Consider the following 15,336-nt stretch of genomic DNA (forward strand, 5'->3'; position numbering starts at 1 on the left):
ACTAAAGGAGCAAACCAGGGGCGATGCACAGTCCCCCATGCGCCATCAGGGTGGGATGGTGCTTGGGGCCGGATCATTTCCGGTAACAAGTTGGAGACTTATCCGTCAGTTTTGGTTGGCGAGGGGAATATGCCAGCCCCGAACCACCTTCTCCTTGACAGCACATTGAAGACTGGTGGGGGTGCATTGAAGCAGCAGCAGCAGCAGCAGCAGGGTCCGGCCCCTCTTGCCCCCTCTCCCCCCAGCCTGCTCCCCTCACTCACCCCCGCGGCTCTCGGGCTGGATGGGGCTCCACCTGAGCTGCCTGGCGCTGAGCACCACGTCGCAGCTCCTCTTCCCGATCTGGAAGATGCCCCTAAGGAGCGGCTCCTCCTCGCCCCCGGCCGCCTCCCCACCGCGCGGGGGGTCTCTGTCCAGGGGGGGCGCCCCCCGCCTCTCCTCCCCCTCCCCCTCCCCCCACCGTTGCGCCATCGAGGAGGAGGAGGAGGAGGAGGAGGAGGAAGAGGTGGTGGCGGCAATCCCCTGCCCAGCCGAGTCTTCCGCCCCGCTCCCCGGCGGCGAAGGGTCCTCCACAAGCTCGGGCCAAGCTTCTCTCCTGGGGCGGGGGAAAGGGGTCTCGGCCCCCAGCATGGCGGCGCCACCCTCCAAGCCAAGTTGAGGCGAGAGACTCTCCGCGTCCCGGCTGCTGCCAAGGCAGCGGCTCCTCTCCCCCGCCCATCCTGTGAGAGGGCGCGAGCCGGCCGGCGGCGGAGGGAGGCGGGCGCGCGCGCGCGCGCGCCCTCCAGCCGTGCCCGTTAGCGGCCGCCCGTAGGGTCGCGCGCGGAATGGCGGGTGGAGCCTGTCGGAATCATTACTCCGCTGGGTGGCTGCCGCGCAGCCTTCGCTACAGGCCCGCCTCCTTGAAGGAGGAAAGAGCTGGATGCCGCCCCCACTGACCGCTGCTGGCGGCGTGGGGCAGGGGTCCCTTGGCCGTAGCGCATGCGAAGCCTGAGGTGCCTTTACGAGGATCAGGCCCTTTGCTGTGAGCTTGCCCAGGTTGTTTGGAGAGGCACGCAGAAGTCAATGGGAGCAGGATCATCCCTGAGCCTCAGCCCCTCGCACCCCTGTTACAAGTGTTGCTGATCCTCTCGCTCTTTTACCTCTGCGTGGAGATTTCACTCCACTTACTAAAATCACTAGGAACGACATGTTGTAATATGGTAACACCCGGTTGCACCGAAAGGTCTGATGATTATGGTCGTGTATAATGTCTCTCTAAACAAAAGTTTAGGGCTTGGAAGGTCTGTTTTGTTTCTGGTAGTTACATGGCAGGGAATTTGTAAGCTTGTTTTCCTAAATAAATAAATAGCAAACAGCTCTCAGAATTTTTTCTCAAGCCTGGCAATATTTGTAGTTTGTATTAAAGACCTAGCTCCTGGGGTCATGCGATACGTAAGAATGTGGGTTTTCATTTTTAAAAAAGTTTCTGGCCCTCATGGCTGCAGAGAAAAGCTTACACAGGTGATCAGCGTGCAGTGTAAAGATTCAAATCTGGGTGGATTTGGGTTCATTTTAAAATACCTTTCTGAGGGGAGAGACACACACACAAATCATGGTTTGTTAAGACACTCTTATGATTTGGGAGAGCTGACTCGTGATTTTTGAATGGCTGGACTTAGCAATGCTGTATGAAGAGGAGATAAGCAAATGTTTGCAGAGAGATTCTCACAAAAAGGGCCCTGTGCAATTGCAAAACATTATTACTATGTAATACCAATTATGCTGGCTGACCAGCTCACATGATGTTCAGAACAGTTCCTGATGACCCTTTTGTTACAACTTTTATGAACAAAAAGTTATACTCAAAACTAGTTTTCTCTAGGATCGACTGAGTGTCAGCCACCAAACATAGATCTGAAGGGCTGTCTTTTAGGCAAACATTTCCCACCATTTCTACACCAATTCAACACCACCATTGATAGCAATATGCTGGAGTAACGTAAACAAGGTGGTGGAGTCATTTGAAATGAGTGAAATTCTGGCCCTTGTGCAGTCAATACGGATTTTGCCATTGATTTCAATGGGGCCAGGATTTCATCCTTGTTCCCTAAAGCTGCTTGGAGCACACCAAAATTATGATGTGAAAACCCTGGCATCCACAGAAGCCTTATCAATGGTAGGGCTCCCATCAGGCATGCACCAGTGTTACCAAAAATAGGAAATTGTGGGACTGGGAAATTAGATTTCATTTGTCCCTTCATGGATAATTAGAATACAATCACAATTGTCAGAACACAGTATGGTTATTATTATTATTTTTCTCAGGATTGCCATCATACATGACAATGTAATAATAGACCTGTCATATCAGCACTTTCTTAATAAAAGAGAAAATATGTCAATGCTTGTCTGTCTGAAGATTAATGTATAATTGTTTCAGATTGTGACTTGTGTGTGCATATCTGATGGCACAATTTGGCTTTAACATATTTTGTTTACATAAAAAGTACAGATAGAGATTTTAGCAAAAGAATTACAGGTCAAGAATGATAAACAGCAAGTTCTCCACCAGTGACCACTATTCTGCTGTTATAGGATCATCATGTCAACCTTTCTGTGAAAAATATTTTAAGTGCAGTACTTGTACATGAAATTTGAAAAAAATAAATATAATAAATATTATAATATAAAATTATATATATAATTATAATATAAAAAATAAATAAAAATAAAAATACAGTAGTATATTACCATATTTTATAACAAATAATTAAAAGTTTGTTTAAACAATGATTATTTTACAAGGGACAAATATCTAATCATATAAAACTTCTGCTTGCTTAAAACTCTTAGCAATAAGGGACCTATTCTGACTTCTTTTTTATTTGGTAAGTTGTACCAAATATTTTTTCCATGTGGATCTTCTCTGTTTGAATCTATATACTTTGCGAAATAACAAAATAAAATGCAAAAGGTTGACATTATGTAGAAAATTTGGAGATATCTGTCTTTTGTTTAAACAGAACTCATGCCAGAAGTTGGTATAGCAGGATAAAAAACTGCAGACCAAATATACTTTCCAGAGTATTATTCTGACAACTATAACAGTAGATGAACCAATAAAACCTGTATCAGTTATTTGACAGCAATGAGAGCTTTAATGTATTTTCACTGATGTCACTTAGAAGGAAAGTTAAATGATTAACTAGAAGGTAAAGTACAATATATGATAAAAATAAGAATAGGTACATCAACTTTCAGGCTCTATGCTCTATATTAACTGCTTCAGCAATCTTTATTTGCCTCTGGAACCACTTATTAGCCTACACAGTATATCTCAAATAATAAATGCCAGTTTATTTCTGATAACTCCTTTGTGTCCGTGGAATGGTATTACAGTTTTTACTGACATCAGTGAAAGAGTATTACAGTTCCCAAGAGACTTGTAATACCCTTCAACTGACATCAGTGAAAGTTGTAATAGCCTTGTATTAATTTTACTTTAAGGTGATAGTAAATCAATAACTTAATATTTTTAACTAAATAGATTAAAAACATAAAAGAATAAAATTAAATATATACGTAATGTATGTAGCAGAGGAAATCCTTAGAGGAAACGTTAGATGTTATTGGCCTCTGCTGCCATTAATAAATACTCCATTATCAAAACCTTTGAGTAAATTCTAGGCTGGTATTTTCTCCCAAGACAACTGTTATTCTATGCATAATACATGGATTTCCAATATACTTAATTAATTTGGTGTATAAAAATATTTTTAAATTCAGATGTATAATATCAATTCATAGATTAGCTGTCACAACTGAAGAGTTTTTCTATACATACTGACTATAATCATTTCCACCTGGCACTGATATAGATCTGCCTTTCAGTAGATTTTAGCTATGGTCTGGATCGATCTTCTAAACCTCCCCATTTGGATCTCTCCTCTCCTTGGTAGAAGGGACCTCAGTTGCCTACATATTCCTGTTCCTGCTTCTCTGGATAGCACAAAAGTCTCTCTGCAGATTTGGGATCTGAGTTGAGAGAGGGGTCTGAGACTGAGCAGGACATGTCATCCCCATCTTGCTGGGGAGGAGAGGCATGCTGGAGAGTCCAGGGAAAAGGTAATACCAAATTACATCTTCCACCAAGACCTCCTCTCCTGGAGATCCAAGAGACAGCCACAGCTTGGTTACGTCCATAATGGAGGGAAGCCACCAGGCTCCAGACTGAATACAAAGGTACAAGGTCTCCACAGTATAGTCTTGGCTTTCTGCAGATCTCCCAGGATGTCCTAGGTGTGGAGGTGAGGCCCATGGCTATTTCTGATTGTGGCATGGTCAGCAACATGTGGGAGACATGCTGCTCACTGCTACCAGAAATATGGATAAGGTAGTAAGAATACTGTTGCAAGTTGCTCAAAGATTCTGTAACTTGTCATGTGTGTCCTCCTATTGCAAATAGGCATGCTAGTATTGTGACAATAAACCAATGAGAGTAGGGAAGCCTAGAGCAATGCGGATAGATAAGGAGGTAAGTTGCAGAACATAACCACAGATGGATTTGGTGAAAAAATCTTCAGATGACTTTTTCCTGCTGCCTGGAAGGGCTTTAGAGGGGCTACACGGGAGCCTCATGTTAAAATGTTGGTTATTTTCTATGTTTAAAAAGACTGGCAGTCTTTATATTAAGGAATGTACATCACTTTAAAGATGATCTGTTATCAGTTATTGTATCTAATGTCCCACAATGCACTTCCATCAAGTAAATGGAGGACACACTTTGCCCCTTATTTCAGCAATAATTGTGCAAAAGATCATGCACTGTGATTCAAATGTATGATTTTGTACTGAGTATGATGTTGCACCATGAATAAAACATTGTTGAATGATGTCCTTTAAAAATAGATTTGTGCTATATTTTACATAAGTTATCCGTTATGTTTGAAACTCAGTAGTCACCTATTATTGCTTCTCTGTTGTACTTGTAATACGTAGGACCATTGGAACTGAATCAGATTGGTTTCATTTCCCCTGCTACTCACACATGGAGCAAAGCAGCAGAAAGGGCAGGAGATGGTAGCAGCTGGTAATAGGAGAGGCAAAACCAGAGAAGACGCTAACAAGGAGAGAAGAGGAGTAGCAGGAAACAGGGAAAGCTGACAACCCTTCTTCCACCAGAGCTACCCCTTCCCTGCTGTAGGAAGCTCTGTCTCTTTTGCTGTACTCATGTGAGAGAGCAGGAAAAGGGCCAGAAACATTTTCCCTGAAGAACTTTGCCAAGTGAGGGAAGAAAAAAGTTGGGACAACTTCCTGGTAGGAGAAGAGGGGAAGAACATTAAGGGATAGCAGCAGTTTGGGGGAAAGAATGGAGGAGGAACAACCATCAAGAGATGGAGAAGTTCATATCACATGTCCTCTCCCAGCAAGAAGTTTGTAAGTAGAAAAGGGCCACAGAGATGATGGTCAGCTCTAAGGATAATCTGGATGACCAGTTTTTGACTGGTGAGGGATTGTCAGATGCTGGACTCAGGGAAGAAAAATCAGAACTAGGAGAGGATTGAAAGTGCTGTTAGGAATCAATAAGTGTTGATTACCAGGTTGTGACTGGAGAGTGAAATTGAAAACTGCTGGCTGCTGGACTGTATCAGAAGCTAAGAGAGATTAATTTCTGGAAGACCCTGGATTTAGACATTGGAAGCACATCACTGGCTTGCACATTTTTCTGGCTATGACCACTCTTTGTTACAATAGTAGGCCCAGTGTGTAAAGTCCGTACTATGCTGTGGATTTTTAAACCTGGAGCATCACCCTTTTTTTTAAGTATGTACCCTCAAGAAAGTTTACTCTAGAGAAGAACCTAAAGTCTAAAGTAGTCCGTGTACCTACAGTTTTCAATATTGTTTCAACCCAGACACTTTAATTTTTTCTGTTTTGATTTTAAATCAGAAATATCAAACATCAGCTTCAGCTTTTTCTAAAATTCTAAGATTGATATAGCATGAAATACTATTGAGAACTCTAGCAGTAGAAACCTTTTCTGTGGGTGAGCTTTATTGGTGAGCTTTATTGGTGTCCTATCACAGGAAAGGTAGATCAAGGAAGAGGGAGGGGGGCAAGGAGAGAGAGAGAGAGAGAGTTTGAAGCTCTGAAGGACAAAGGAAACTTGAAAAAAGGCAAAGAATGAAAATGGCTGCAAAGAGAAAAACAAGAAGAAATGGGGAAGATTGAACAGTTACAAGGGCAACTGGAAGGCAATACAAAGCAAAAGTAATTTTGAAAAGTGAGAGAGTTGGAAGATTGGTGAAAACAAGACAAACAAAAGAAGATATAATATGGATGAAGTAAGATGAAAAAAGGATGCATGGGCCAGAGTGGCATTTTATTTCTTCTTTGCATTAAGTTTGACATGTTATGTTAAAAATGTACAATAACACTATAATCAGAATTCTGGTTTTTGTCCTGCTCTCACCAGAATGTAGACCACAATGACTTATACTTTATTTTATCTTACATGCAATTAAGTCTGTGATGCAAACTGGTTCAGGCCAGGAAATTGCAAATCAGGACTGATATTCTATGCTTAACACACCCCATAGGCAACCTAAATACATAAAAGAAATGCTTAAAGAGCAACATCAGCCTTAATTTTCAATTGCCTTGCTTCTGACAGTTTGTTAAATATGTATTTTAATTATTTAAAAAACACTTATGTACACATTTATACAGAACAGTTCTTCAACCCATCATTTCAAGCCACATTAATGTATCTTAAGCTCTTTGTAATATGTCTGTTAGCTAAATAATGTATTTAGACCATTTTTAAATCTACATTTTAACCTTTTAAGACAACCCAGCTTGATAGCTAAAAACTAAACATATTTATACTTTTTTAAATAAAAAACACAAGGACCAAATTCTGCAGTTCTTTTCCAGACTCTGTCGTGCAAAATTCCCACTATGGCAGATTTGTTTTCCGTGAGTTTTTCCTGAATAAGGAATGAGTAAGGACTGCATAAATAAGATAAGCAGCATTTGGCTCTATAATTATTTAAATTGTTTGGTAGGGTTCCTTATGGCAGTTATATACTATCCTAACAAAAGTCCCCCTCTTTTCAAAATTTAGTATCTGAGGCACTTCAAATCCTTTATTTTTAGAACAGTGAAAGCAATATATAGGCTAGGAGTTCACCAACTCTAACTTATTTTACATTAAACTTGTGTTGGGTGATTGAAAGTTGTTTTTCTTTTTAATTAAAAAAGCTTTGTTTTAATGGCTGGTACATTTATGCCAAGATTGAGTTTAGAATATTTATTGCCCTGTTACTAGCCTCTGAGATCATACATTGTTATCATTTAGTGGTTTACTCAACTGTTTGAAGTCAATGAAGTAAGTATTGATTAAATCTGAGGTTCCCAATTATAATCCTTCACCCATCTATCACATCCTTCCCAAGCACAATGAGGGGGCTCAGCCACCTCTGCAGCAGTGATCCTACTTATCCCAGAGCCTATGGAGTGCTTTTGATGGGTTCATAGGTCCATGCAGGAAGAGAAAGCAAGAAGTGGATGGGGATGAGGAAAGAGTGGTCAGGCCATGAATACCATCCACACACCAGCCCTAAGAAGATCATGGTGAAAAGACTATTCTACTAAGCCCCCTGAATGATGGTGATCTCCTTTTAAGTGTGGCTTCTTGGGCAGCTGCCAACTGCCAAACATTCTGTTCTAAGGGAGCTATGTTACTGAGATAGGGAAAGGGCCACCAGTGCACAGAGCTGGAATGAAAGCACAGGGGCCCTGTGCAGATGGTCCCAACCACCTGCTGATTACCTGGGATCCATATGTGCTGGAGAATCATGCTTTCCTCTTACTCCACATAAGGATGGTGGGTAGCCCCACCAGCTTTGTGATATCTTTGAGGAGAACTGTGCAGGTACTTTTTTCTCTTTAAACACTCTCTGATGGGGTACAACAATCAGACCCTGAATAAGAACTTCAGGATTTGGCCTATTATGATTTCCAGTGTGAAAAAAAATATTATACCAACATAAGAAAAGGCACCATGAAAAAATAACTCAAAATATATTGGTCTTGCCTGAGGGTGGTGATGGTAGTGGGGAAACACTAATAGAAACAACAAAACTCACAAGAAAAAGTGTAAAATGGAGTATCTACCAAAATATATAATTTATTTTCTTTATTAGTTTGTTTGTTCTATTAATTATTATTTCTTTTGAAGTACCGTGGTAACAAATATTCAAAAGCATAGTCAGACCTTTAAAGTAAATTGCATTGGTTAGAGGAATTGAATTTTATTAATAACTGCAAAAAAGAGAAGGTAATTAAAAAGGTTTCTTGTGGTTTGAAAATCCCTTCCAAATATTCATTAAACATTTAAGCGACTAAATTTGCAGAATATGTTCCTGAAATTGGCACTGGTTCTGTGGTATTTCTCTCATCGCATGGAAATACTGTGTGTTATGCAGAGTGCATTCATGCATAAACAATATAATTTTCATAAATTAAAATCTCCCCTGCAGAAGGAACATCTGTGCCTGCCTTTGAATAAAAGATGGTGGTAAGTGAGTTGCCCCTTGACTGACTAGAAGAATCCTTATGTTTAAGAAGAAGACATATAATCAAGAGGCATGCAAACCTAGGTCAGATTTTTTTAAATTTTGTCTTAGAAATTGTCATTCAGTGTTTCCCCTTAGGTTATTCAGAAGTATATTTAGCTATCTTTTCTGTCTAGGAAAGAGCAATGGAGTACTTGAAAAGTTGTTCTCTAATGATTGTTTTTCTTTTTCACTCAGCAACAGTTTCTAGACTGCAGAGCAACACACTTTATCCAACTACAGCCAAATGAATTTGAGTTGCTGCAAAGTGAATCAGCTCGCCTGGCAATTAACTTTCAGTGTGTTTGTTTTTAGGCCAAAAGACTGGCAATAAACACATTGCAAATATAAATATTTGGTTCTTTGATTTTTGTTTTTACCATAAAGCACCTTTTGAAATAGGAGATAATAATATGATCAGACCTGCCAAGTTTCACTCATTCAGAAGAAAGCTCATTCATTTGGGATTCATTTTAAGGCACTTTATAAAGTATCTCCCACTTGTGATGAAGGACTTTTGTACAATGTGTTTCAAGGAGACATTTAAATGGTCACTCATTTCATTTGCACCAGTCTGTGATAAACCTGTTGATAATTTCATTTCTAGATTGTTTATGGTCATTAGATTATTCAGGTTTCTCCGGCAATTTATGTCTGTAGATTTCTACAGCCCCAGGAGGCCACTGAAGATTAAGAATTAAAGGACCATATGTTTCATGTCTCGAAAGAAGGAGAACAGTGCCTGGTGAACTGGTCGTGTCAGGATCATGGCCTTGGTTAGAGTAAAACAACAACTGTGCGGCTGCTAAGGAGAATAATGAAACACTGCTGAGGGTTGGGGCGAAGGGATGGTGCCAAAATAGTATTCTCCAGATACTTCATTCTTAGCCACCACCTCTCTGGCGGAGGTGAGAGCCAAGACTTTCCAGAGTGGAGCGAGCAATTAGTTCTAGAGACTTCTGAGCTGGGGCCAAACTCAAGAAGAGCCTGCCCAATGGCTCAAGAGAGGTATGACCATAAGAGGTGGGGCCCATGGGAGCCAATCGTAGGCTAGTACCTGCTGCCGGGAAAAGCCCCTTGTGGAGAAGCACATTCTAATGAACAAATAGTTGGACCATAAATGGTCAATTCTTCCCATATTGTGGGCAAACAACTTTGGATAACTCGCTTTTTATGTACCACTTAGGGAATCCTTAATGAGTCAGAATTAATCCTTTAATGACTGGTTCACTTTAACTACATTAGTGATTGCTGAATCACTTTCTATTTGAAAATAATGGCTAAGATGTATACTTTCCCTCAGGGCTCTCACTGAGCACCAGGAAAATCTGCAAGTATTAAAAACCAAGGGAAGATGGAGACATGAAGATGCTTTCTGAGGTTTAAAGAAATCTACTCCAACTCTCAACCCTGCTGTGTTGTGACAAGGATTAAAAAATGGAGAGTAGAGGCAAATTTTGCGAGTTCTTGGTAGCCCACAAATGTTAACACTTCTGTCTTTTTTTTTTTAATGCGAAGGGTCACATCAGTCACAAAGAGTACACAAAAGTCAAAACCAGCAACCCGAAGTTAAAAACTCAAATTCAGACATCTTCATATTACCCAAAAAATTATACTATATTTCTATTTATGTCCTTTGAAATTAAACAAATTAGACAAGCAATACAAAACAGTGTAGTTTTACAGTAAACAAAACAAAAAATAAAAACAAAGAAAGAATCCAGGACTTTGCTTTTGAGTCCGTTTTATTCTACAAATAATAAATGTTGCACCTTTCATGAGCTATCCAAGTAAAACAATAATCCCATAGGAATTACTTACACTAAGAAAAAAATAACATATTAAGAGAAATGCAACATTCGATCAAATGTCCAATACTATGTTGTTGCAAATGGATGAATGTTTCTAAAATCCCAGTGTGCATTACAGGCATAATATACAGGATTACAAACAAAATTACAGTACAGATTGATTCCAGTTGAACCAGCATTACATTTCAGACAGCACTTATTCTGGACTGCATTGTACATGCAATAGCTAATGTTCTAATTACGGGTTAAATGGTTTGAATTTGTTTTAAGCTACTGTACTAATTGACTACAATAGGTATATATAGCCCAACGTTAACATCCGGATTAGTTTTAGGCTCCAATTCATAATAGGAGTATGTGACAAACCACCGATTGTGTGAATATGTATAAAATCATGCATTTATATTGTCTGGAAACATTAATATTTTCAAATTCTCTTCAAAATTACGGAATGCAAAGGGGTTCAAAGACTTAAAAGAAACAGTGCAAATTGTATGTGATAGTCAAGCAGCTTTTGATTCTAGAAGGGTGTTGGCATTTGCTTATAATATTTATATATAAGTTTGTGCAAGTAATGTGTTGAATTGACATGTTTTAATAGAAAATAAGTATCTCGTTCTTATATCCTCTCAAGAATTAGAGATCTGGTTCTAATTGTAAGGGGGGGACATAAATTCATGGGAAAGAAATTGCCAGGACTGTGCATTTTGTTAGCGATTTGAAAAGAAAGAAGTGCTAAGGCAACATAACTTTTCTAAGCACTTTTCTGCTGGTTTAAATTAGTTAAATTATTTTGTATAAATTAGATATAATTCTACTTTTCCGATATGTATAAAAATTGATGAAGCTGCATGGTTTAAAATAGGAAATCCACGTTATAAAAAGTCATTAAAAATTCTGTACAAAATCACAACAAAATAAATTCAGCATGGGAAAGGTAACAAGTAGTAAAATGTTGGTTGAAAAATATAGATTTATATATATTTTGTAATTGGCCCATTACTAGTTTAAAAATTGCATAGATCCTAATTATTGCTTGTGATTTTGTTATCCCGATCAGATAATTAAAACGATCTGAATACCCCCTACACCACATTTACAGTGTAGTTTTCAAGAGCTATTAGAAAATAATACAGAAGGTGAACAGGAACTTTGCATCCCGGTTTCACCTAAAGGCAGAAACGACAATAAATACATATATCACTTGAATCTTGGAGTATTTGCACTTCGCAGCAGTGGTACCCAAAGGGCTGCCCTTTGTAAACAAGTCAGTCACTGTACATACAGTCGATTTGTTTCCTTCTCTGTGGTGACGCTGATGCGCTTTGAAGGGTTAATCGTGAAAGATGGCATTGAGCTGGGCACTCATGACTCGTTCGTGATGGGAATGGCTCTCATAGGGCATAATGTTGTCCATGGGGATCTCACAGCGAGAGGCAGAGCCAGAGAAGATTGATCCGTGGCCTGAGGCTCCTGCCAGAGTAGCTGCGGGATAGTGCATGGTAAAGGCATAATTTTTATCGAACTCGTTGGAAGGTTCATGTTTGAAAGAGAAGTTCCCATTGATGCTGAGGGGCGGGCTGAGGGGTCCGTCAAAGGAAGGGCTGGTGCAATCAGTGAGGGTGCTTTCAAAAAATGGCTCCAGAGTAGCCCCAAACGAGTGCGGAGGCTTCACGTGGAAGATATGGGAGCTGTCCATGGTGCCATAGGGCGGACTGGGAAGACCCGGGGACTGGTAGGCATAAGGATGTACTGGGAAGGAAGCACTGGCCGGCTGCATGTGGGGCGGCATGTCTTGGTTCTGCTCGGGAAGGAAAGTCCTGGGGTTGAGCTGGAGGCAGCCGGCTACTAAGTTGGTAGTGGGTTGGGACAAGCCCTTGCACAGGGTCTGTACAAATGAAACGAGGTCCGGGCTCTTGCCGGAGCGCAGGATCTCGGAGAGCGCCCAGATATAGTTCTTGGCCAAGCGCAGGGTCTCGATCTTGGAGAGCTTCTGCGTCTTGGAGTAACAGGGCACCACCTTGCGCAGGTTGTCCAGAGCCGCGTTCAGCCCGTGCATGCGGTTCCGCTCCCGGGCATTAGCCTTCATGCGCCTCAGCTTGAACCTCTCCATGCGCGCCTTAGTCATCTTCTTCTTCTTGGGACCCCGTCTTTTGGGCTTTTGATCATCGTCTTCTTCCTCTTCCTCTTCTTCCTCCTCTTCCTCTAAGTCGTCGTCTTCATCCTCCTCCTCGCCATTTCTCAGCGAGTCCTCTTCGGTCTCGGCTTGCATGGCTTCGAGATCCTCCTCTTTCTTGTCCACCTCGTGTTCCTCGTCCTGAGAGCTGAGGCACTCATCGGTCCAGCTCGGGGGACCCTGGGGCTCCCCCATCAGCCCGCTCTCGCTGTACGATTTGGTCATTTTTGAAGTCCTGCATTTAAGAGGGGACGAAAAGAGAAGAAACACTTTAAACAGAAGAAACACAACCCTCCTCCCACAGCCGTCCCTCTCTCTTTCCATATATACAAAATGTGTGTGGGGGTGTACAAAGGCATTATGTTTCCCCCAAAATAAGAAATTAAACTTTTAATTGTGCCTGCGCTTCTCGCTTATAATTGATGTGTTTATGTTCCAATGCCATTATGTAACTTGCTAATATTAGCGGGGAATATAAATGGATTATGCAGAAGAAAATGTGACTGACACAATCGGAGTACATGAAGCAGTTTTGTGAACGTTTGCAGATTCTACGGGAAAAAAGTTGTAAACAAAGGTCCAGTAACCACAGGTTTTATTCATTTTTTTGCTCTCCTTTTCCTCCCACCGCCTCCCTATAGTAGCTGCAATTCCCCCCCCCCCCCCCCGGTACTATAGCCAGAATGCAATCTCCAGAACTGTTCAGAGCCAAGCAAGGCTCAGCTCTCCAGATGGGGGATCAGGTGTGACACTCTCTCTAAAAAACTGTCCGCCTGAAAACTACTGGTTCCTTTCATTTCAGGATTCTCAAAGTTCTGCTGAGCCCTTTCACAAAGAGATGAAACCGAGCATCATTCGCAGAACGGCAGCGTTCCATGCTGGCCAAGTCTCTGCCGAGGTGAACGCAAGGGCGTCAGTGCAACAATTGAATGAGTGCAGTGCTGTGAGTGGCTTCTGAAGCCTCGGGTATCTCCGACACTGTAACAGGTAGCAGCTCTTGCAGTTCCTGCGCGCTTTTCTCTCTCTCCTCTCCAAACTCTTCACCACTTACCTAAACGAACCTCCAAGCCCGATTTACACTACAGCAGCTTTACCATAAACTGCAGCTGTATTTCTTCCAACGTCTTCTCCCAACAACCCGCTCTGCTTATGGGAAATAATACCCTTCTCATTCAAACCTTTTGACCATCAAGTCCATTGTGCAATTAACTCCCCGTATTACCTCTAGTCCCACTACCCCTCAAAAATATAAGTGGTAAATTACAAAATAGACAGAAAACAATGATAGTCAGGCCAAATTTACCCTGGGGCTTGAGGAAGAGGAGGAATACCAACTAAATATGTGAAAAAATTAATCGGGGTTGTTTTTTTTAAACCCCAGGTTCCCATAATCGCAATCTGGGGAAATAATGTTTTAGAATGAAACACACTGAGCTACTGGGGCATTACACTGGTTCCGTTGTAGGCAGATTAAAAAACTACATTAAACACCCACACATTGTAGCTCGATACAGCTGCAGGTATCTGTACTGCAATTCTGTTTCGGAGGAGAAAATCGGGGGTTATAATTACCTTCTTTTTTTTAGCGTGTCCTTTGCAGTGATGGTCTCATAACCCTGTTACTCCTGGAGAGCTCTCCTGTGTGAGGGTGTTTTCTCTTTTTTCTAGGGGCTGGGTGCAGGACGCGCAGGTTATATAGCGGGGCCAGCGACGCTAAAGGAGAGGCGGGGTAGAGGGGATCTAGGCGCTCGCTGTTAATAGCCTACAGCGCCTGCGCCCCTGGTGCTGCCTGGTAAACCCCTCCTCCCTCCTCTTTCCCCTCCTCTCTCTGCTTTCCCCGGCACGCGCCATATGGTAGTCCACGTCAGGCAAAGGGTCCGGGCTGCTCACGTGACCTGCCCATTTTGTATTCAGCGGAGCTCTCGATTCCAGCCCTTTGTGGCCAAAAGAAAGTGGCCATCTGTCGCCAGTGAGAGACTCTGCGGACCTGTTTGTACCCGCGGGAGAGATTAACCCTTTCGCCGCTGGGAAGGGGAGCACTTTCCTGGCGCTGCTGTTGTTGCTCTGGGATTTGTGTGTTTTTGGGGTTTTTTTTTTGTTTGTTTGTTTTTGAAGAGAAGAAATTTCCAGTAGAGTTGGTTAGCAGGGGCGGGGGACAGATCCACTGAGGTTTCAGCATGTACATATCCTCTTTTCACGGTAATTGTTACTATCTCCTAGTCTGGTGCCTTCAACCCCACTCCTCACCTCTGCCCCGAGAGTGGGCGTTTGCAGTTTCTCCACTTTCCCAGTGAAGGCACCTTTTAGCATTTTCCCTCCTTAGTATATTTGTTTTCCTCACTGGAAACACAGTTGAGCAACTTTTAAAGATCTTGTAGACATGAAATGTCAATTATTGCAATGTCACACTCACCTAAACAGCTCAAAACTTGATTTCCTGAAGACCAGAAATTCTTTTCAGGCACTTTTCATCCAGTCCTGTGCGCTTGTTCACACCCCCACACAGATTCACACAAACAAACGCACATTTTGATGATATATTTCACTATTGGAGTGTCATTGCCTTCGGTTATCATCCAGGCATATATCTTTTTATCTATATAAAAGGCCACGTGCTAGGTCGGGTTGTACACTTTGTCACCAGAAAATGAACATCTTTTAAAGATGTAGGTAAAGTAAATGTTATACTTAGGGACCAGTGAGCGTTTTTATTAATACTTTATCAGAATGGTTCTTGCTTTATTGGTTATTT

The 15,336-nt window shown here is 41.7% G+C and overlaps 2 protein-coding genes across 9 annotated transcripts in view; both read right to left on the reverse strand.

Annotated features, from left to right (window-relative positions):
* Window positions 1–746, reverse strand: part of CERKL (CERK like autophagy regulator) — a 97,554-nt gene extending 96,808 nt beyond the window's left edge. For 7 of the 8 annotated variants that reach the window (XM_073306063.2, XM_078847985.1, XM_073306061.2 and 4 more), the window contains exon 1: window positions 264–746. In XM_073306063.2, the coding sequence (XP_073162164.2) occupies window positions 264–630 (367 nt within the window). In that variant the 5' untranslated portion in view covers window positions 631–746. The remainder of the gene's footprint in view (window positions 1–263) is intronic. The other variant, XM_073306062.2, reaches the window with a different exon arrangement.
* A 9,335-nt stretch (window positions 747–10,081) lies between these two features.
* On the reverse strand, window positions 10,082–14,270 carry NEUROD1 (neuronal differentiation 1). Its single transcript, XM_073306070.2, has 2 exons — window positions 14,157–14,270; window positions 10,082–12,819 (listed from the first exon to the last, which is right to left on the reverse strand). Exon 2 carries the CDS (start codon window positions 12,807–12,809, stop codon window positions 11,742–11,744), a length of 1,068 nt encoding a protein of 355 aa, XP_073162171.1. The 5' UTR covers window positions 12,810–12,819; window positions 14,157–14,270; the 3' UTR covers window positions 10,082–11,741.
* Between the last annotated feature and the right edge of the window lie 1,066 nt (window positions 14,271–15,336).

This window comes from Lepidochelys kempii, chromosome 11 (assembly GCF_965140285.1).
Source record: "Lepidochelys kempii isolate rLepKem1 chromosome 11, rLepKem1.hap1, whole genome shotgun sequence".
NCBI classification, from domain to species: Eukaryota; Metazoa; Chordata; order Testudines; family Cheloniidae; genus Lepidochelys; species Lepidochelys kempii.